Source organism: Salvelinus namaycush, unplaced genomic scaffold (genome assembly GCF_016432855.1).
Source record: "Salvelinus namaycush isolate Seneca unplaced genomic scaffold, SaNama_1.0 Scaffold414, whole genome shotgun sequence".
Lineage (NCBI taxonomy): Eukaryota > Metazoa > Chordata > Actinopteri > Salmoniformes > Salmonidae > Salvelinus > Salvelinus namaycush.
In genome coordinates, this window is record NW_024061103.1 from 28,508 (window position 1) to 51,121 (window position 22,614).

General features: G+C 45.7%; 1 protein-coding gene across 1 annotated transcript; it reads right to left on the reverse strand.

Annotated features, from left to right (window-relative positions):
• Positions 1–721: 721 nt before the first annotated feature.
• LOC120041198 (clathrin interactor 1-like) lies at positions 722–21,977 on the reverse strand. Its single transcript, XM_038986130.1, has 12 exons — positions 21,821–21,977; positions 14,648–14,752; positions 14,368–14,464; positions 13,399–13,507; positions 12,695–12,865; positions 9,013–9,217; positions 5,907–6,129; positions 5,669–5,762; positions 5,188–5,253; positions 4,784–5,055; positions 4,097–4,286; positions 722–3,242 (listed from the first exon to the last, which is right to left on the reverse strand). The coding sequence occupies exons 1-12, from the start codon at positions 21,859–21,861 to the stop codon at positions 2,917–2,919; spliced, it is 1,899 nt and encodes a 632-aa protein (XP_038842058.1). The 5' UTR covers positions 21,862–21,977; the 3' UTR covers positions 722–2,916.
• Between the last annotated feature and the right edge of the window lie 637 nt (positions 21,978–22,614).

Below are 22,614 nucleotides of genomic sequence, written 5' to 3' on the forward strand. Positions count from 1 at the left end.
TTATCCTGATATAGTGAGGATCAAAATGATAGCCTAACCCAATGACTGTCGTAATTAAAAAAAATAAAATATGCAGATTATAATCTCAATGCAGAAAACCCATATAAATGTCATCCATGCTATTCCCGACCTGCCAACTCCAGGTAACATATGGAGGCATATTGCCTCTAAAAGGAGGAAAGCCTACTGTTTGTCCCATTATCTTGCTTTTCTGTCAGCTAGAGCACAAACGGCAGCATGGTCTGATCTCAGAGGACCTCATGTGTGTTATGAATAATGGAGATGGGAGACGTTCAGATTGCAGATGGCACTAAGCTGCAAATCTTATGTCTAGACATTTCAGACTTTGTTTTATTCTTTAATGCCCACATTAGCCATAAACAGCATGATTTAACTGCATGTCATTGCTTTTGTGTAGCTTCTGCTTTCTGTCTCTAAACTACAGAGGCTACCGAAGGACAATAAACCTTCATCATTTCCATAATATTCTGGAGCCGTGAAGGATCTGTTAATTGATCAAACTTTGTCTGAGACAAGCCATTGTCCGACAGTATCTGGGTTTAATTACTCTGCTCTTCATATACCTTAATCGGATCTATTCAATCCCACTGGCTGTGTGTGTCTGTAGGGCTGCACTGTGTGGGTGTCTGTCTCAGCAGGTTCCAAGGCCATCTAAAGTAGTCACTAAATTGTATTAAGTGAAATAAACACTTCAATAGAAAACTGTAATCAACTGTTTTAATGCCGAAGATAAAAGGATCATGGGACAATCAAATCAAAAACATTTTCTCAAGGCTCTTTTCGTTGGTGATGCGTCACTTTTTCTTTTTATACATTTGCATAAACTAGTGTTTTTATTATGTAACAATCCCACATTACAGAAGATCTCAGAACAATTGTAATAAGTAGAAAAAAATGAAACCAGAGAAAGAATAAAACAACCCCCTAAGGACATCATCTCTTAGAAAAAGAGTTGCTACATTTTGGTCGTTTCCAGCAGGTAAAGCCTCAGCTCAGACAGAAGGCTACTGTGTGTTTATCTGTGCAGGGTTCGGGTCAATTCCATTTCAGTCAATTTAGAAAGTAAACTACATTCAACATTTTCCTTATGAAAAGCATTCAAGAAAACTGGAATTTCAGTGTACTTCCAGAATTGACCCGAACTCCTGGAAGAGAACATAGCTCTGAAACAGAGGAGTCTAGTTTACATGTGAGGTACTCGCTGACCTTGTAAAATGGTCATGACTTCCACATGTACCCATTTCCTATATAGTGCACTACTTTTGACCCAAGTCCTAAGGGCTCTGGTCGGAAGTAGTGCACTATAAAGTGTATAGGGTGCCATATGAGATGTACGACCCCCCCCCCCCCCCCCCCCAAAAAAAACCAAGAGAAATCCTCTCCTAGACCTGCACTGTCTGAGAAACCTCTCCTTCAGAGATCCACTCCGGGGTGAATTTCCCCCCCAAGTACAGAGCTAGGATCAGCTTCCCCACCCACAATCCTAACCTAAACCATCAGTGGAGGGAAACGCAAAACTGACCCAAGATCAGCATCTAGGGACATCTTCCCCCCTATTCCACAAGAGTCCCAGGGGACATCTTCCCCGAGGGTCCCAGGGGACATCTTTCCCCCTATTCCACGAGGGTCCCAGGGGACAGAGGGAGCAGTAAGAACCACACATACATACTGTGCTGTAGACTACCAGTAACTGTCATGAACACTATAGTTGTATCGTCTCTCCGTCTGTCTCCTGTAAGTTATAATGAAGGAAAAAGGCCTCCGTCGTACAGGCACCATGTGCTGTACTTAAAGAACACAGCCCACCAGGAGGTTGTTCCTACATCTACTGATTATCTTATTTGGATGCAAGGAAAAAAAAGATTAGTTCTTTAAAAAATATATACCCATAAGAAAGGCCACAAAGGAGATCTGTGTTATCGTTACCACAGCTTCTTCAATTAACAACTTTCAATCATTTCTCATTCATTCACTTATTAAATCCATCCATCAATAAACGATTGATTGATTTGTTAAGTCTAATATTGAACAGAAACTCCACATTTGGAGTGTGGAACGCTGTTATATAAAGTAGGTATTAAAGACCGGCTCCATGGCAATGTAGCGTACCATAGCAACGTCTTGATTGACATCTGGTTCCGTCCAATTGACACCCACCTCTTCACGGCATCATCATATCATAATCAAGTACTCAATAATTTATTTGTCTGTCGCACCAGTAATATTTACAGTTGTAGGGAAGGGACAGGTCGAGATAACCTGACATTCTAAAAGAGATGGATGGGGAGTAATTGGGGTGGGATTATCATAGAAAACTATATTTTTGCTACTCTGGAAAATTAATTGATTAAGTAAAGCAAAACCCCCATTGACATTCTCTTGAAGTTTCATCTGGACAATTCCATGGTAACAGAATGGTGCTTTAAAATGCAATACAAACAAAAAACTATTATTGAGAAGTTAAACAAACCATACAAGTTTAAAAGCCGTCCTGGTGCATAGAATTGTCTGGGTTGTTTAACTTTGCAATCATTGGTTTTTGTTTGGCATACATTTTAAAGTGAAAAATCTCTGCATTATTCTGGCACCGGGTTTTTTGCTCTCAGTTGTTCTCTGATTCAGACCTGAACAGCACACAACCATTACTGTACTGAATACACTCTAAAAGGTACTTGATTGCAAGTTCCAACTGATTAAAAGACACATACATGAATATACATGATTGTCTCTATATATCACTTAAAGGAAAGAAAGAGGAAATGGAGGGGTGGCAGTCAGTATTTGATATTTGACAACATTCAAGTACTCTTTGTTTGCAGCTCTTTACAATCCTTCATGGACAGTCTGTTGGATGGAGAGAAACAGAAACACCCCTCTCCTTCACCTTCTCTTCCCTCACTTCCTGAAGTTGCCGAAATCCGCGAAGGCGTCCACTCCTTGCTTGGGCTGCTGCTGTACCATGCCAGAGCCCATAGACATGGCTGGCATCCTCATCCCCATGGTCATGTTAGCCTGGGGCATAGCACCCATGTTCATGCCCATTCCCATCATGCCCTGGCTGGGGGCCATGCCCATCCCCATCATGCCCTGGCTGGGGGCCATGCCCAGCCCAGCACCGGGGTACATCATGGGAGTTGTAGGGGTTCTGATGGGAGAGGGGGCGAGGCCCATGCCGGCGAATCCCTGGGAGAGCATGTTGACAGGTGGGAGGGGCTGGACTCCTAGAAGAAAGAAACAGGAAGAAGTGGAGTCAGAAAAGAGCATGACCTCACACACACTCCACACTGAACAAGTAGTCCCAAGCATCCATCTATTCCACACTGAACAAGTAGTCCCAAGCATCCATCTATTCCACACTGAACAAGTAGTCCCAAGCATCCTTCTATTCCACACTGAACAAGTAGTCCCAAGCATCCTTCTATTCCACACTGAACAAGTAGTCCCAAGCATCCTTCTATTCCACACTGAACAAGTAGTCCCAAGCATCCTTCTATTCCACACTGAACAAGTAGTCCCAAGCATCCTTCTATTCCACACTGAACAAGTAGTCCCAAGCATCCTTCTATTCCACACTGAACAAGTAGTCCCAAGCATCCTTCTATTCCACACTGAACAAGTAGTCCCAAGCATCCTTCTATTCCACACTGAACAAGTAGTCCCAAGCATCCTTCTATTCCACACTGAACAAGTAGTCCCAAGCATCCTTCTATTCCACACTGAACAAGTAGTCCCAAGCATCCTTCTATTCCACACTGAACAAGTAGTCCCAAGCATCCTTCTATTCCACACTGAACAAGTAGTCCCAAGCATCCTTCTATTCCACACTGAACAAGTAGTCCCAAGCATCCTTCTATTCCATTCTGACTGAACCTAAAGCCTTTTGAATTGTCTTGTGACCATCCTGATTAAAAGGAAGAAAGTCCCGCACGCTGAGGATCTTGGATACTCCACAAACAGTTGAATGGATCTCAATCCAACGTGTCGGTCAACAGACATTCAGCAGCGTTTTAAACCCCCTCCAGACAAACACAGTACTATTTCTATCCCAGTCTATACTACAACCCTGTAGGCTCACCTTGGAGTGTTTTGAGGGTGGGCTGGGCAGGTTTGGGGGGCTGCACGCCGGGTGCCAGGAAGTCCAGACTGATATTGACCGAGGAGTCAGACCAGGTGGAGGGGATCGCTGACCCCATGGAACCCTGGGTACCCAGCATGACTTGCTGCTGCTGCTGGGGCTGCAACGGACCGCTCATCACCTGGAAGGGCTGAGGGGGGGGAGAGAGAGAGAGAGAGAGCGAGAGAATTTGGTAGCAAGTTCCAATAGATAGTAATGTTAAGGTACCTATATAATGGTGAAATATGAAGGTTGAAGGTCTCTATAGTAACCTACATAAAAACACATCCCATCTAACCAGAATGAACAGGTTGGGAAGGGGCAGGTTTGATTCATCTGCAAAACTAAGCTTGTCTTTTTTAAAATAGGTCAGGTTTTTAACATGCAAATATCTATGTCAACACAACCTCGTATTAGATTGAATGGTTTTCTGACTCAAACTGGTTCCTTCTCATTGTGTGCATTTTTGTCCCTAGGCAAGGAGGACCATGTGCAGACCTTGGCTCTCTGCTCTCTCGTGTCTGTCCCGCTAAACCACAGCAGTTACTGTCACTCCTCTCATTAACAGTGCATCAGGCACAATAAAGACAATTTACAATGTGAATTCATTTACTGTTTGTGTGTACCATGTCTGTCCTATATTCTTACCAATGATGTAGACTGTGGCATGGTACTGGTCACGTTCTGTGTGCTGGTCATATTGAAGGTGAGGCTCTGAGAGGCAGAGAGAGACTGAGTCTGGACCGGACCCATCAGATCAAACAGGTCAGCTGAGGCTGGTGCCGGGGCAGAGCTGGCCGACAGAGCCCCAAACAGGTCAGTGTTGCTAGGGGCCAGAGGCTGGGCGAAAGGGGTGGGGACGGGGGCCTGGCCGTCAGGGAAAGCATTCCAGTCCCCAAAATCACTGTTCCCACTAGAGGCTAGAGGAGAAAAGAGAGGAATAAGGTTATAGTGGACTTAAATCTCTCACACACACACACGTTAGCAGGCTCCACGTGGCCAGACCTCCTCCCCTCCATCTCTCAGAATATTCTAGTGCCGTCTAAACTCACCAGGTACTGTGGAGAGGCCGACAGAGGCAGCAGGAGAAGAAAAGTCAGCAAATCCTCCTATCAGGTCTGGAAAGAGACATACCATTTGATTTGTATTGGTCACATATTTAACAGATGTTATTGCAGGTGTAGCTAAAGGCTTGTGTTCCTAGCTCCAACAGTGCAGTAATATCTAACACACACAAATCCAAAAGTAAAATCTAACTAAGAAATATATAAATAGTAGGACGAGCTATGTCGGAGTGGCATTGACAAGAATACAGTATATACATATGAAATGAGTAAAACAGTAAGTGACCATAAAACACTTAATGATTGAGATGTGACAGTTTCCAGTGACCAGCCCAGAGACCAGATGTGACGCTGAAGGGAAAAGGAACCCATAGAATTATAGCTGATCAAACCCCCCCCCCCCAAGATGTCCCGTAACTACACTACCGGCCCCCCAACCCTCCATGATATCTTCTCAGTGTGTAGTTACCGGTGGCTGCTGCAGGCTGGCTGGGTCCTGTATCTACCATGAATAGGTCAGCCAGACCACTACTGGAGGACTGGGGTGCTGCTGCAGACGGAGTCTGGAACAGAGAGAAGGAGAGGAGAGATGTGAGTAGAGAGACAGGGAGCGAGACTGCACTGTCCACCGTTAACACCAGATAGCAGCAATAAGCTAGAGTGGACCAGCGTGGACTGAATGTGCACGGACGCACGTGCACACACACCTGTTTGGCAGAGGTATCGGGGCTCTTGTCTCCTGTGTAGTGGGCCGCAGCTCCCAGGGACACAGTTTTGGACGGAACCCCGCCTCTCTTCCTGGTTGCTGTGGTTTCTGTTGCCTGAACGATCTGGACACTCTTGGTCGTCACGGTTTCCTCCTCGTCTTTGAACACTGACCTCCCAGACTGGCCGTTCCGTGACGGGCGACTTCGCTCCTCCTCGTTGTCACTACGGAGACCAGAGAGGACGCAAACCAGGTGAAAAAGACGACAATTTGTTTTGGGGATAGTTCAATTCAAATAGTGATTAAAGTATGACAGAACATCAGGATGTTAACATACTGTAATATATGAGGAGGACAGCGGGTAGCTCTAACATACCGTAATATGATATGAGGACGACAGCGGGTAGCTCTAACATACTGTAATATATGAGGAGGACAGCGGGTAGCGCTAACATACCGTAATATGATATGAGGACGACAGCGGGTAGCTCTAACATACTGTAATATATGAGGAGGACAGCGGGTAGCTCTAACATACCGTAATATGATATGAGGACGACAGCGGGTAGCTCTAACATACCGTAATATGATATGAGGACGACAGCGGGTAGCTCTAACATACCGTAATATGATATGAGGACGACAGCGGGTAGCTCTAACATTCTGTAATATGATATGAGGAGGACAGCGGGTAGCTCTAACATACCGTAATATGATATGAGGAGGACAGCGGGTAGCTCTAACATACCGTAATATGATATGAGGAGGACAGCGGGTAGCTCTAACATACCGTAATATGATATGAGGAGGACAGCGGGTAGCTCTAACATACCGTAATATGATATGAGGAGGACAGCGGGTAGCTCTAACATACCGTAATATGATATGAGGAGGACAGCGGGTAGCTCTAACATACCGTAATATGATATGAGGAGGACAGCGGGTAGCTCTAACATACCGTAATATGATATGAGGAGGACAGCGGGTAGCTCTAACATACCGTAATATGATATGAGGAGGACAGCGGGTAGCTCTAACATACCGTAATATGATATGGGGAGGACAGCGGGTAGCTCTAACATACCGTAATATGATATGGGGAGGACAGCGGGTAGCTCTAACATACCGTAATATGATATGGGGAGGACAGCGGGTAGCTCTAACATACCGTAATATGATATGAGGAGGACAGCGGGTAGCTCTAACATACCGTAATATGATATGAGGAGGACAGCGGGTAGCTCTAACATACCGTAATATGATATGAGGAGGACAGCGGGTAGCTCTAACATACCGTAATATGATATGAGGAGGACAGCGGGTAGCTCTAACATACCGTAATATGATATGAGGAGGACAGCGGGTAGCTCTAACATACCGTAATATGATATGAGGACGACAGCGGGTAGCTCTAACATACCGTAATATGATATGAGGACGACAGCGGGTAGCTCTAACATACCGTAATATGATATGAGGACGACAGCGGGTAGCTCTAACATACCGTAATATGATATGAGGACGACAGCGGGTAGCTCTAACATACCGTAATATGATATGAGGACGACAGCGGGTAGCTCTAACATACCGTAATATGATATGAGGACGACAGCGGGTAGCTCTAACATACCGTAATATGATATGAGGACGACAGCGGGTAGCTCTAACATACCGTAATATGATATGAGGACGACAGCGGGTAGCTCTAACATACCGTAATATGATATGAGGACGACAGCGAGTAGCTCTAACATACCGTAATATGATATGAGGACGACAGCGGGTAGCTCTAACATACCGTAATATGATATGAGGACGACAGCGGGTAGCTCTAACATACCGTAATATGATATGAGGACGACAGCGGGTAGCTCTAACATTCTGTAATATGATATGAGGAGGACAGCGGGTAGCTCTAACATACCGTAATATGATATGAGGAGGACAGCGGGTAGCTCTAACATACCGTAATATGATATGAGGAGGACAGCGGGTAGCTCTAACATACCGTAATATGATATGAGGAGGACAGCGGGTAGCTCTAACATTCTGTAATATGATATGAGGAGGACAGCGGGTAGCTCTAACATTCTGTAATATGATATGAGGAGGACAGCGGGTAGCTCTAACATTCTGTAATATGATATGAGGAGGACAGTGGGTAGCTCTAACATTCTGTAATATGATATGAGGAGGACAGTGGGTAGCTCTAACATTCTGTAATATGATATGAGGAGGACAGTGGGTAGCTCTAACATTCTGTAATATGATATGAGGAGGACAGCGGGTAGCTCTAACATTCTGTAATATGATATGAGGAGGACAGCGGGTAGCTCTAACATACCGTAATATGATATGAGGAGGACAGCGGGTAGCTCTAACATACCGTAATATGATATGAGGAGGACAGCGGGTAGCTCTAACATTCTGTAATATGATATGAGGAGGACAGCGGGTAGCTCTAACATTCTGTAATATGATATGAGGAGGACAGCGGGTAGCTCTAACATACCGTAATATGATATGAGGAGGACAGTGGGTAGCTCTAACATACCGTAATATGATATGAGGAGGACAGCGGGTAGCTCTAACATTCTGTAATATGATATGAGGAGGACAGCGGGTAGCTCTAACATTCTGTAATATGATATGAGGAGGACAGCGGGTAGCTCTAACATTCTGTAATATGATATGAGGAGGACAGCGGGTAGCTCTAACATTCTGTAATATGATATGAGGAGGACAGCGGGTAGCTCTAACATACCGTAATATGATATGAGGAGGACAGCGGGTAGCTCTAACATACCGTAATATGATATGAGGAGGACAGCGGGTAGCTCTAACATTCTGTAATATGATATGAGGAGGACAGCGGGTAGGTCTAACATTCTGTAATATGATATGAGGAGGATAGCGGGTAGCTCTAACTTCTCCCTGTACCTCAGTATTCCCCCCCCCCCCCCTCTCTATTTGAGTCATTCATTTCCTTCCTCTTTCTCGCAATCTCACCCAGTGGAACTCTTCTCTCTCCTAACCTGAATCATGTCTGGTGAGTCGTCCCTCTCCTAACCTGAATCATCTGTCTGGTGTGTCGTCTCTTTCCTAACCTGAATCGGTCTGGTGAATCGTCTCTGCTCTGCTTCCTGAACTTGTTGATTGTGTCATCGATGGTGCTGCCGATCTTATCACTGATCTCCCCCAGTTTCTCACTGAAGGGGAACTGGCCTCCGTCTCTCTTCCAGTCCTCATCCCACTTCCCTCTGCTGCTTCCCTCATTACCGCCAGAGCTGCTGGAGTCATACCGATCACCCGCTGGGGGGAGGGGGGAATAGACAAGAGAGAGAAAGAGTGAGAGAACAGCGAGTTTGTGTTAGAGGCCAATAAGATCAGAAGACACTCCAATGTATACTGTGCATTTGGAAAGAATTCAGACCCCTTGGCTTTTTCCACATTTTGTTACAGCTGAAATTGATTTAAAAAATAAATACAAATAAATCATTCATTCAATCTACACACAATACCCCATTCAACTGTTTCTACAACTTGGAGTCCACCTGTGGTAATTTCAATTGATTGGAAATTATATGGAAAGGCACACACCTGTCTATATAAGTTCCTACAGTTGACAGTGCATGTCAGATCAAAAACCAAGCCATGAAGTCGAAGGAATTGTCCGTCGATCTCCGATACAGGATTGTGTCGAGGCACAGATCTGGGGAAGGGTAACAAAATATTTCTGCAGCATTGAAGGTCCCCAAGAACACAGTGGCCTCCATTTTTAAATGGAAGAAGTTCCTAGAGCTGGCCACCCGGCCAAACTGAGCAAAGGGGGGAGAAGGGCCTTGGTCAGAGAGGTGACCAAGAACCTGATGGTCACTGACAGAGCTCCAGAGTTCCTCTGTGGAGATGGGAGAACCTTCCAGAAGGACAACCATCTCTGCAGCACTCAGACCATTATGGTAGTGTGGCCAGACGGAAGCCACTCCTCAGTAAAAGGCACATGACAGCCCACTTGGAGTCCTAAAGCACTCAGACCATGAGAAACAAGATTCTCTGGTCTGATGAAACCAATATTTAATTATTTGGCCTGAATGCCAAGTGTCACGTCTGGAAGAAACCTGGCACCATCCCTATGGTGAAGCATGGTGGTGGCAGCATCATGCTGTGGGGATGTTTTTCAAAGGCAGGGACTGAGAGACTAGTCAGGATCGAGGGATAGATGAACAGAGCAAAGTCCAGAGAGATCCTTGATGAAAACCTGCTCCAGAGCACTCAGAACCTCAGACTGGGGCGAAGGTTCACCTTCCAACAGGACAACAACCCAAAATACACAGCCAAGACAACGCAGCAGTGGCTTTGGGACAAGTCTCTGAATGTCCTTGAGTGGCCCAGCCAGAGCCCAGACTTGAACCCGATCGAACATCTCTGGAGAGACCTGAAAATAGCTGTGCAGCGACGCTCCCCATCCAACCTGACAGAGCTTGAGAGGATCTGCAGAGAAGAATGGGAGAAACTCCCCAAATACAGGTGTGCCAAACTTGTATCGTCATGCCCAAGAAGACTCAAGGCTGTAATTGCCCAATATGCTTCAACAAAGTACTGAGTAAAGGGTCTGAATACTTATGTAAATGTGATATTTCCAGTTGTTTTTTTGATGTATAAAACTTGTTTTCGCTTTGTCATTATGAGGTATTGTGTGGAGATTTATGAGAAAAAAATCAATTTAATCAATTTTAGAATAAGGCTGTAACGTAACAAAATGTGGAAAAAGTCAAGGGGTCTAAATACCTTCCAAATGCACTGTAGGTGTGTGAGTGAGTGTTTGTGTGTTCTAGATTGACTTACTCCATCTGCTGAATCCTCCCCCAATACTGTGTCTGCTGAATCCTCCCCCAATACTGTATCTGCTGAATCCTCCCCCAATACTGTGTCTGCTGAATCCTCCCCCAATACTGTGTCTGCTGAATCCTCCCCCAATACTGTGTCTGCTGAATCCTCCCCCAATACTGTGTCTGCTGAATCCTCCCCCAATACTGTGTCTGCTGAATCCTCCCCCAATACTGTGTCTGCTGAATCCTCCCCCAATACTGTGTCTGCTGAATCCTCCCCCAATACTGTGTCTGCTGAATCCTCCCCCAATACTGTGTCTGCTGAATCCTCCCCCAATACTGTGTCTGCTGAATCCTCCCCCAATACTGTGTCTGCTGAATCCTCCCCCAATACTGTGTCTGCTGAATCCTCCCCCAATACTGTGTCTGCTGAATCCTCCCCCAATACTGTATCTGCTGAATCCTCCCCCAATACTGTCAGAGGACTTACTGTATCTGCTGAACCCTCCCCCCATACTGTCAGAGGACTTACTGTATCTGCTGAATCCTCCCCCCATACTGTCAGAGGACTTACTGTATCTGCTGAACCCTCCCCCAATACTGTCAGAGGACTTACTGTATCTGCTGAACCCTCCCCCAATACTGTCAGAGGACTTACTGTATCTGCTGAACCCTCCCCCAATACTGTCAGAGGACTTACTGTATCTGCTGAATCCTCCCCCCATACTGTCAGAGGACTTACTGTATCTGCTGAACCCTCCCCCCATACTGTCAGAGGACTTACTGTATCTGCTGAACCCTCCCCCAATACTGTCAGAGGACTTACTGTATCTGCTGAACCCTCCCCCCATACTGTCAGAGGACTTACTGTATCTGCTGAATCCTCCCCCCATACTGTCAGAGGACTTACTGTATCTGCTGAACCCTCCCCCCATACTGTCAGAGGACTTACTGTATCTGCTGAACCCTCCCCCCATACTGTCAGAGGACTTACTGTATCTGCTGAACCCTCCCCCAATACTGTCAGAGGACTTACTGTATCTGCTGAATCCTCCCCCAATACTGTCAGAGGACTTACTGTATCTGCTGAACCCTCCCCCCATACTGTCAGAGGACTTACTGTATCTGCTGAACCCTCCCCCCATACTGTCAGAGGACTTACTGTATCTGCTGAACCCTCCCCCCATACTGTCAGAGGACTTACTGTATCTGCTGAACCCTCCCCCCATACTGTCAGAGGACTTACTGTATCTGCTGAACCCTCCCCCAATACTGTCAGAGGACTTACTGTATCTGCTGAACCCTCCCCCAATACTGTCAGAGGACTTACTGTATCTGCTGAACCCTCCTCCAATACTGTCAGAGGACTTACTGTATCTGCTGAACCCTCCTCCAATACTGTCAGAGGACTTACTGTATCTGCTGAACCCTCCCCCAATACTGTCAGAGGACTTACTGTATCTGCTGAACCCTCCTCCAATACTGTCAGAGGACTTACTGTATCTGCTGAACCCTCCTCCAATACTGTCAGAGGACTTACTGTATCTGCTGAACCCTCCTCCAATACTGTCAGAGGACTTACTGTATCTGCTGAACCCTCCTCCAATACTGTCAGAGGACTTACTGTATCTGCTGAACCCTCCTCCAATACTGTCAGAGGACTTACTGTATCTGCTGAACCCTCCTCCAATACTGTCAGAGGACTTACTGTATCTGCTGAACCCTCCCCCAATACTGTCAGAGGACTTACTGTATCTGCTGAACCCTCCCCCAATACTGTCAGAGGACTTACTGTATCTGCTGAACCCTCCTCCAATACTGTCAGAGGACTTACTGTATCTGCTGAACCCTCCTCCAATACTGTCAGAGGACTTACTGTATCTGCTGAACCCTCCTCCAATACTGTCAAAGGACTTACTGTATCTGCTGAACCCTCCTCCAATACTGTCAGAGGACTTACTGTATCTGCTGAACCCTCCTCCAATACTGTCAGAGGACACTCCGATGTATTTGTCTTTGTTCTTCTTTGCCTTCTTCCTCTCCTCTCTCAGTCTATCATCATCCTGGATCAGATCCACCATCTCCTTCACCTTCTGACGTACGTTCACTCCCTGGTCCTTACCGTTCTCATCTACACAGAGGGAGAGTAGCTGAAGGTTATTGGCAAGCTGTTAGTGTTCCATTCCCCTATAAACATATGCCTTCTCAATGTGTAGGAAGCTGATCAGTGTAATCAGAATGTCAGGTGGGACAACATGTTTTGAGAAGACAAAATGCAGAAGAAGTGTCCACAGTACTGTGTGAAAAAAAACAAAAAAACAATCCGTCTGGGTTCACAAGGCTATATGGTGGTAAGGGGAGTGATTTACCTTTCACTTTGTCTGCTTTAGGGCAGAGCAGTGTGTGGTGGAGCTGGTTGTGGTTAAAGCAGTTCTTAGTGCACCATCTCTTCCTGAATGCTACAACACCGACTGAACACTGGCCCTTTTGTCTGGTTCTAAACTAACATTTCATTACAAACTCGCACACTGGTGTACTGAGGTGTACTGAGGACAGACAACAAAACTTAACATTTAACACAGATTCTACACTACAGTCAAGAGAGAGAGACAGCCATAGACTCGGGATTCTGTTTCTCTATTGTCAGCCAGAGAGATTACTTACCTACGAAGTGGTAGCTCTCTAGAGATCGTAGGTCGTAGATGTGCTCTCTGGCGCTGGTGACAACTCTCTCTGAACCGTTCCTGATGAGGTGGGACAACAACAGCAGAGACTGGGGGAGAAGAGATGGAAAACTATTGTTAGAACTGCTTATGATGGCCCCTCGGTCATAGTCTCAACCGTTTCTGATGATCTGGGGGCAACAACAGAGACTGGGAGAGCAGACCTCAGCCCTCGAGGTCTGGAGTGGAATAGCCATGGTTTATGTCTTGGTTGTAGAAAGAAAGGAAGTCACACTATGCTGCCAACCTAACCAAGGTTTACCATTACAATGTTGAGCGCATATAGTGCACAAAACATTAGGAACACCTGCTCTTTTCATGACAGACTGACCAGGTGAAAACCATGATCCCTTATTGATGTCACTTGTTAAATCCACTTCAATCTGTGTAGATGAAGGGGAGGAGACAGGTTAAAGAAGGATTTTTAAGCCTTGAGACATGGATTGTGTGTGTGTGTGCGCCATTCAGAGGGTGAATGGACAAGAAAAAAAGATTGAAGTGCCTTTGAAGGGGTATGGTAGTAGGTGCCGGGTGCACAGCTTTGAGTGTGTCAAGAACTGCAACGCTGATACATACAGTTTCCTGTATGTATCAAGAATGGTCCACCATCCAAAGGACATCCAGCCAACTTGACCACTGTGGGAAGAATTGGAGTCAACAATGTAGAGTCCATGCATCGACAAATTGAGGCTGTTCTGAGGGCAAAAGGGGGCGGGTGCACCTCAATATTAGGAAGGTGTTCCTAATGTTTTGTCCACTCAGTGTAAATACAGGGAGTGACTTACTTTCTGTCTTTATCTACAGTTTATTCAGCACCTCTCCAAACATTTTGGGGTGTGGGTCAGCTCATGCTTTTTACCAGACGATGACTGGTTGTCATGCTTATGACAGGTTATAGCTCCTCTCTGACCTTGTAGACCCTTCTCCAGTTCTTCTTGTTGTCCCGGAGCATCCTGTTCCACATCATGTTTATCACCTCAGGAAACTGCTCATACATAAACGTACATCTGAGGGAGAGAGAGAGAGGGAGAGAAAGAAAGAAAGAGAGACACACGGAGCAAGAGGTGTACAGGAGTTAGTCTACATGGCAACATGATTCAATCCAAGTAGAACGTTGCAGATACTGTATAAAAGTTGTTGTAATCTAACTTGTGTGTGTGTGTGTGTGTGTGTGAGAACAGCGCCCCTACCTGGAAATCTCTGCCATCTGCTGTCCTGAAGGTCCCCAGGGGTCATCGTTGGTGGCCTCCCTCACCTTAGTCTCCACCTCCGAGTAGTTCATCACCACATTGGTTCTACAGGGGGAGGTAAAGGTAAGAGATATTTTAGTGGCTCTTATGAAAAGAATGATGTCAAACAGGAGACAAAGGAGGGTTTGCACTCAATTAAGAGTTAAAAAAAAAGAAAGTATTTCATCTTACCAGAAAAGGCGCCCTAGACCGAGGCCCCCCAGACCTCGCTTTGGACAGCCTATTTACGGTAACGGTCAACACACACAGCCTCTATTTACATGAAACGGTTCTTTCCAACTGTTTCCCCAGGAACACAGAGTCAAATAACCCTCATGATATAATGTGGTCCTGTGTGGCTCAGTTGGTAGAGCATGGCGCTTGCTACTCCAAGGAGAGTGGGTTCGATGCCCGCTGGGGGCACCCATATGTAAAATGTATGCACGCATGCCTAAGTTGATGGGTAAAACTGTCTTCTAAATGGCATATATTATATTAAATGATTATAACATAACCGATCTCTCTCAGAGAGTCAAAGGTCAACACAACGCTGGCACGGGACAGAAGTACTCTGAAGACATGGTGTGTGTGTGTGTGTGTGTGTGTGTGTGTGTGTACACTATGAAAATCGTCGCAGTCAGGGAAAACCTGTTCGGCAGGAGAGAGGACAGAGAAAGAAAGAGACAGAAAGGGAGAAGAGAGAGTAGAGCAGAGGGGACAGAAGAGCAGAGGGAGCATGGGGGACAGAAAAGCAGAGGGGACAGAAGAGAGAGAGTAGAGCAGAGGGGACAGAAGAGAGAGAGTAGAGCAGAGGGGACAGAAGAGAGAGAGTAGAGCAGAGGGGACAGAAGAGAGAGAGTAGAGCAGAGGGGACAGAAGAGAGAGAGTAGAGCAGAGGGGACAGAAGAGAGAGAGTAGAGCAGAGGGGACAGAAGAGAGAGAGTAGAGCAGAGGGGACAGAAGAGAGAGAGTAGAGCAGAGGGGACAGAAGAGAGAGAGTAGAGCAGAGGGGACAGAAGAGAGAGAGTAGAGCAGAGGGGACAGAAGAGAGCAATGAAGGTTAAGTGCTTTGCTGAAGGGCACCAACAGTCGGCTCGGGGATTCACACTAGCGACCTTTCGGTTACTGGCCCAACGCTCTTAACCAGACAGGCAGACCAAGACAGACACTGAGAGAAAACTTAGGTGGAGTGGGTGGTGGGTGTGGTCGTGAGAGACAAGGTGTGTGTTTTTTTGGTGAATGAAGGGTGGGTCGCCTCAAGCAGCGTAGTATCAATGTCTCTGCTATACCTATGGTCCATAGAGACTGACTATAGTGTATACTTGACCCACTACCACAGTAGTTTCATACAGTTCCACTGGTTATCCAGTTCTCCAGGCTTCTATGTAAATGTGTAAACAAACACAAGCAGAATCAGTTATTACCCTCCACAACACCACCCACACCGTCCACACCGTCCACAACACCACCCACACCCTCCACAACACCACCCACACCCTCCACAACACCACCCACACCCTCCACAACACCACCCACACCCTCCACCCACACAACACCACCCACACCCTCCACAACACCACCCACACCCTCCACAACACCACCCACACCGTCCACAACACCCCCCACACCCTCCGCAACACCACCCCCCACACCCTCCGCAACACCACCCCCCACACCGTCCACAACACCACCCACACCCTCCACAACACCACCCACACCCTCCACAACACCACCCACAACACCACCCACACCGTCCACAACACCACCCACACCGTCCACAACACCACCCACACCGTCCACAACACCACCCACACCGTCCACAACACCACCCACACCGTCCACAACACCACCCACACCGTCCACAACACCACCCACACCGTCCACAACACCACCCACACCGTCCACAACACCACCCACACCGTCCACAACACCACCCACACCCTCCACAACACCACCCACACCCTCCACAGCACCCACAACACCACCCTCAACAACACCCTCCACACCCTCCTTGCGCAAGAAACTTAACACGGTCAAGCAGGTTTAGTGACCTGAAAAACTCCACTAAGCATGAGCGTTACCAATCAAGGACAGCTGCAGCAATGGAATGCAGTTCATTTTGTAGCCTAACTGTGAAAGCAAACCACAGAGAAATAGGTCTAGATCGAGCACCGATATTCAACACATAGGCTGAGGCCTAGCATAGACTACAATAAGCACACAGCTACCCAGAACAAAGATTATCCACAGTATATACGGACTTCCTCTCAGCTCAGACACAACCCCATGGAGCAGGACTCAGCTCAGACACAACCCCATGGAGCAGGACTCAGCTCAGACACAACCCCATGGAGCAGGACTCAGCTCAGACACAACCCCATGGAGCAGGACTCAGCTCAGACACAACCCCATGGAGCAGGACTCAGCTCAGACACAACCCCATGGAGCAGGACTCAGCTCAGACACAACCCCATGGAGCAGGACTCAGCTCAGACACAACCCCATGGAGCAGGACTCAGCTCAGACAACCCCATGGAGTAAGATGCAGGAGGCAGTAAAGTCTGTCAGTTTTTCCCTCCCTTATGGCTAAAGTTTTAATTTAGAGAGGGTAAGCTGATCTTAGAGCTGTGCCTACAACTTCTACCCAGAGCTAGGAGAAGGTGCATAGACTTAGCGTTGCAGAGGGCTGAAGGCATAGAGCAGGTAAAGGGGCACCTCCCCTCACTGGCCCCTCCTCTCACTGGCCCCTGCCACATCACCCCCGGCCCCCTTCCCCTCACTGTCAGACAGACAGAGCAGCATTGACAGACAGCTGAGAGGAGAGGACACGCCCTGCGCGGTTCTGGAGCCAGAGCCTAAAGTACTGTAGTTGGAGCCAGAGCCTAAAGTACTGTAGTTGACAGTGATGGTTGTAATCAAAGTTATAAATAGCATGGCTCTAAAAGACTGGGAAACAGCTAGTTGGTGCAAACAGCTATTCAAATAGCCTATGAGTTGTTAAATAGACTGTAGCATGTCTGCCTGGGGCCACAGGCCTTTATAAGGTTGTTCACTATGTTTCATAAAGTTTAGACCACATTGTGTGTACTATCCAGCCCAATACTGTAGTTATACAATATTGGTTTTCCTCTCTGTGCCTTGTGTGACTGGATTACCATAATGCCATATTTGCTTGCAACTTTACAATCAAATTTGATTTGTCACACTTCTCAACAATGCAGAGAGAGAGAAACAAAATAGAGAAATAAAACAGTTAAACAATAAAAGTAATTATAAATACACAATGAGTAAAAGTGTGTTCCCTGACCGGGAATCAATAGGATCCTTATTACCGTCATGTTTGCATGGGTGACGCCACAGGCAGTACCATACAGAGGGAGTGATATAGCCAAGCACTTACACAAGACAGCTAGCAAGTCTACAGAGAGGAGAGAACTACCTCTGGCTCACATTATCAATTTGATCAAATGGAAGCCTCTGATCTTCTCTGTGTGTGCATGTAGGTATGTGTGTGTGTGTGTGTGTGTGTGTGTGTGTGTGTGTGTGTGTGTGTGTGTAATCGCACAATATGGCAAAGGCTTCTGTTTCGTTGCAAGTCTGTCTAATGCACACACCCATTTCCTTCATCCTGTGACAAGTCCAAATAAAGTCTTTAGGACAATTTATTCAGTATTGTATCAATTTGTCCATGTGACAGCCGGGAGGACTTGGAAACAAGAATTGCCAGTTTCTTCATTCAGTTTTAGGCCTCTAGATAACCTTCACAGTGAGCCAGCATTCAGACAGCTGTTTCAAGGAGATTCCCTGTTGCTTTTGCGGAATAGACCTCCACTGATGGGTGTTGCCCACTCACTCACAGCGTCTCCACTCAAGGCCCTTAGAACTCTGGACCTCGTTTCTCATAGCGTTCAGATTGTTGGAACCTTCTTACGACCAGTCTTTAGTAGCCAAGGTGCTTCCCAGAGCTTTCCTTAGTAACATGGCTCTTAAAAACCGTTGTACATCTACGAGGGATCCAGACCAATTGTAGAGCAGCCAAAGTGCATCGTTAGATACTTTATTCACAGAACACCTCTGCAAAACATAGAATCTAGGTCAGAACAAAGTTGACTACAAAGTTGCAAAAGTATTTGCAATTGTTTTTGCAAACAAGTGAAAGACAAAATGATGCTTCAAATGAAAGCCGAGATGACTTCATTAAAAAAAGCGGCTACATGGGGTTAGAAAGGCTATTTCATGTTCAATTAAATGAGTTCCATTTTGCAACTAAGCTACTGTCAAATTTTTGCCTCAATGTGTTATGATGTGTGACAACATGTGCCCAATCTGTCATTGAATTCATTATTATTGGGTAAGCATAATATGTCACCTCAATAGTGTATTTGAAGCCATAGGTGGTAATATCTCTCTAGGAGCTTATCCGTCATCAGTATTGTGGAATAATTTGAATGTTAAGGTAAAATTTGAATGGAGAAATCTGATCAGAGAGAAGTGCAGTTCTTTGGATCCTATTAGTATCAACACATGGCTTAGTGACACACTTAGTGACCGTTCTCTCTACGTGCGTGTTTGGGAAACACTTAAAAAGTTGGCTCATAAATAATGACTCATCAGGTATGATCATTGTAATGCTTAAGTTACCCGGGTCCTCTACAACACACTAAAACCACTGACTTCAATACAACAGGGAGGAAACAGAGTCCCAACTCTACTTCCTTCACCCATTACAGCGCAAAGCCCAGTCCTCTTCCTGCTTGCTCTTTCTCTCCCATTATCGGCCTCCTTCTCTTCCTGACCCTCTCTCTGTACCTCTGCCCCCCTCTCTCTCTCTCTGAAGAGGTCACCCAGTAGGGGAGACTAGCAGAGGGGACTTGACTTTTAGCAGGAATGCATTCTTGGACAGGAACTGTGTGCTCCTGCTGTTGCCACAGCTTGCCAAACCAGCCGTTAAAGCTTTGAACTGGAGATTGCGCAATCCCACTACTTCCCATAGCTCTACAGTAGGCCTGTGTGTGTGTTGCATGGCCTCTCAGGTCATTACTCAGCAGGGACGAGGACAGTAAATTATACAAGAGGAGGACAAAAGACAACAATAAGCCGGTTAAACCAGGTGTGGCTCTCGCTCAGAGGTGGAAACATTCAGCCATTCATTCAAGACTTCAGTTTCAATCTCTACTGAAAGCGACTGTTCAGGTTTAGGCTAATGTTTAGGCTAGTGTAGGGTGTACTATCCAAGGTAGTGTAGGGTGTGTCCCAAATGCCACCAGTATTTCTACTTGCACATCCTCATCTGCACATATATCACTCCAGTGTAAATTTCTAAATTGTAATTACTTTGCCACTATTGGCCTATTTATTGTCTTATCTCCTTATTTCATTTGCACACACGGTATACATATTTTTCTATTGCGTTATTGCCTGTACGTTTGTTTATACCATGTGTAACTCTGTTGTTTTTGTCACACTGCTTTGCTTCATCTTGGCCAGGTCGCAGTTGTAAATGAGAACTTGTTCTCAACTGGCCTACCTGGTTAAATAAAAGTTTTTTTTTTATTTTTATTTTTTTAAACAATGGACTTTATTTTGAATCCAGATACTCTGGCTAATAAGGCAGTGACAGCAATATCTTCACAACGCAACTGTATGCAGCGTGACATTGCCTCTTAATTGTGGAATCTATTGTTGCATTCAGCAAGTCATTGTTTAGAGTGTTATACATCACAGAGTTATACATTACAACACTCAGTCACTGTGGTTGATAATTGTCTGGGCTCCACCTTTCTGCTTCTGCATGCAAGGCACATCCATTTTGCAAATGCAAAAGGCCCATATCAGACATACACTACAGTCAAATATATTGTACTTGTTTTGATAATTTAGCCTATAGTATACTTAAGCAATGAGGCCCGAGGAGGTGTGGTATATGGCCAATATACCACGACTATGGGCTGAATTACGCGCGACGCAACGCGGAGTGCCTGGATACAGCCCTTAGCCGTGGTATATTGGCCATATATCACAAACCCTCACGGTGCCTTGTTGCTATTATAAACTGGTTACCAACGTAATTAGAGCAGTACAAATAAATGTTTTGTTATACCCGTGGTATACCACAGCTGTAAGGGCTCGAACCACCCAGTTTATAATAAGAAGTATAGAGGTAGCTAGGCAGAAGTTGAGTTATCCAGGTGTTCTAGGTTTACTTGGATCGTCATATACTTTAAAAAACAACAAAAAACGAATACATTCTAGTCAAGTCAACTGAGCGGTGGCAGTTTTGATAGACCTGTGACATGAGAAAAGCTAAATGTCCTGGTTGTTATGCTAGATACTGTCACACCCGTTAGTTGGATTGTCAGTATACATCCAGTTATCATTCAAGGCCTTTGCCACAACTAACAGTAGCTACAATTACAAACAAATGTACCCTCACGTAAGTATACGTGTGTTTTTTGATCTGGCTAACTACCTCGCTCAGTTGGCTAACTACCTAGTTCAGTTAGCTAGCTAACCAAAACAATTATAATAAATGACAAGTGGCTGTCAAGCTGATAAAAAGAAAATGTAAAAAAAGACCCAAGACAACGTTAAAAATGGTCTAATGGCAATGCCGCGTAAAAAAAAAACGGGAACTCTGAAAATATGAGGTCAAATCATGACGTCACTGATCTTCAGGTCGAAAAGTCGGAGCTCTAGAAAGAGGCCCGAGATGGACAGAGTTCCCGTTAATCGATTTTCCCAGTCGGTGCTCGTTTTTTGCCTGTTCCCATTTGTTTTGAACACACAAAAATCGGAGATAATCCGAATTCCCATTTGTTTTTAACCCAGCATAATTCACGCTAGGTAATTAGCTAACTAGCTAACGTTAGCCATCTCAACTTTCTAAGGCAGTAAACGCGGCTAGAAAGTTGAGTTATCAATAGCTCGTCGGATAGTTCAAGACGAGATTAAAATGGGAATATAGTCGAATGGAAAAAAAATTGAATTTGTCCTGTGTTTGACTGTCACAACTTTCTATTGAAGCTAGCTGGCTAACTAGCTTCCTGCTGCTACGTGACGTCAAAGTGTTGGGTACGTGTCTCTTTCAAATAGGTAAACTCAAGACTTTAGCTCGGATAGAGTGAAAATACGTACGCTTTATCAACCAATTCCCGGACTTTCCACATGTTCATCATCTTGGCTCTCTACAGCGGGGCTGTCCGCCTCAGTAACCTGTATTCCAAGCTCTCAAAACCCGATAGAGCGGAGCACTGTCACCGAAATCAAACCTTGAACCAAAGACAGTATACAGTATTTCTTCATCTGTGGATTTTATATGGCAGTTGGCAACCGTTTTAAAGCTGCATTACCGCCACCAACTGGACTGGAGTGTGGACCAGAGACAGTGAAGTTCTAATAATCCTACCCGATATTCTCGTCTCCCTAACGAAACGAAATACATAAATACTACCTCCCCTGAAGACGTCCCCAGCAGTTCACTTAATCCTGACTCTTCATTACTCTTCAAATCTAATAACAATCGCTCCCTTTCTCTTACATATTTCTGGCACTGAAATAGAACATGTTTCACTGTCTCCATCTCCTCTTGACCGTCACACACACAGTCGGATGTTTCCCCACCAATTTCAATGTACTATTGAGCCTTGTGTGTTCCAGTCTCAGCCTTGAGATTACACGTTCCTCCCTTCTCTCTCGGCCTGAGGACCCCCCTGCCCCCACCTTTTCCTGGGTTTTATACCTGTATATTCCCTTTCTCTCCCTGTTCCACAACTCTTGCCATTTGTTTTTAACCACTGTTCTTATTAAAACCCCTTGGCTTCTGCTTTACTGATTGATAATTCCATCTCAACATTAGGATGTTTAAGTGGTGGCTTGGCCATAACATCCACCTCCTCATTCCGCTCTACTCCCATATGAACTGGTACCCA

Coding starts and splice junctions, on each gene's coding strand:
- LOC120041198 (XM_038986130.1), bottom strand. CDS start 21,861: ATGATGAACATGTGGAAAGTCCGGGAATTGGTTGATAAAGC. Junction 13,508..14,367: donor ACTGGAGAAGGGTCTACAAG/GTCAGAGAGGAG, acceptor CTTCTCCCCCAG/TCTCTGCTGTTGTTGTCCCA. Junction 12,866..13,398: donor AGAGAGCTACCACTTCGTAG/GTAAGTAATCTC, acceptor CCCTCTGTGTAG/ATGAGAACGGTAAGGACCAG.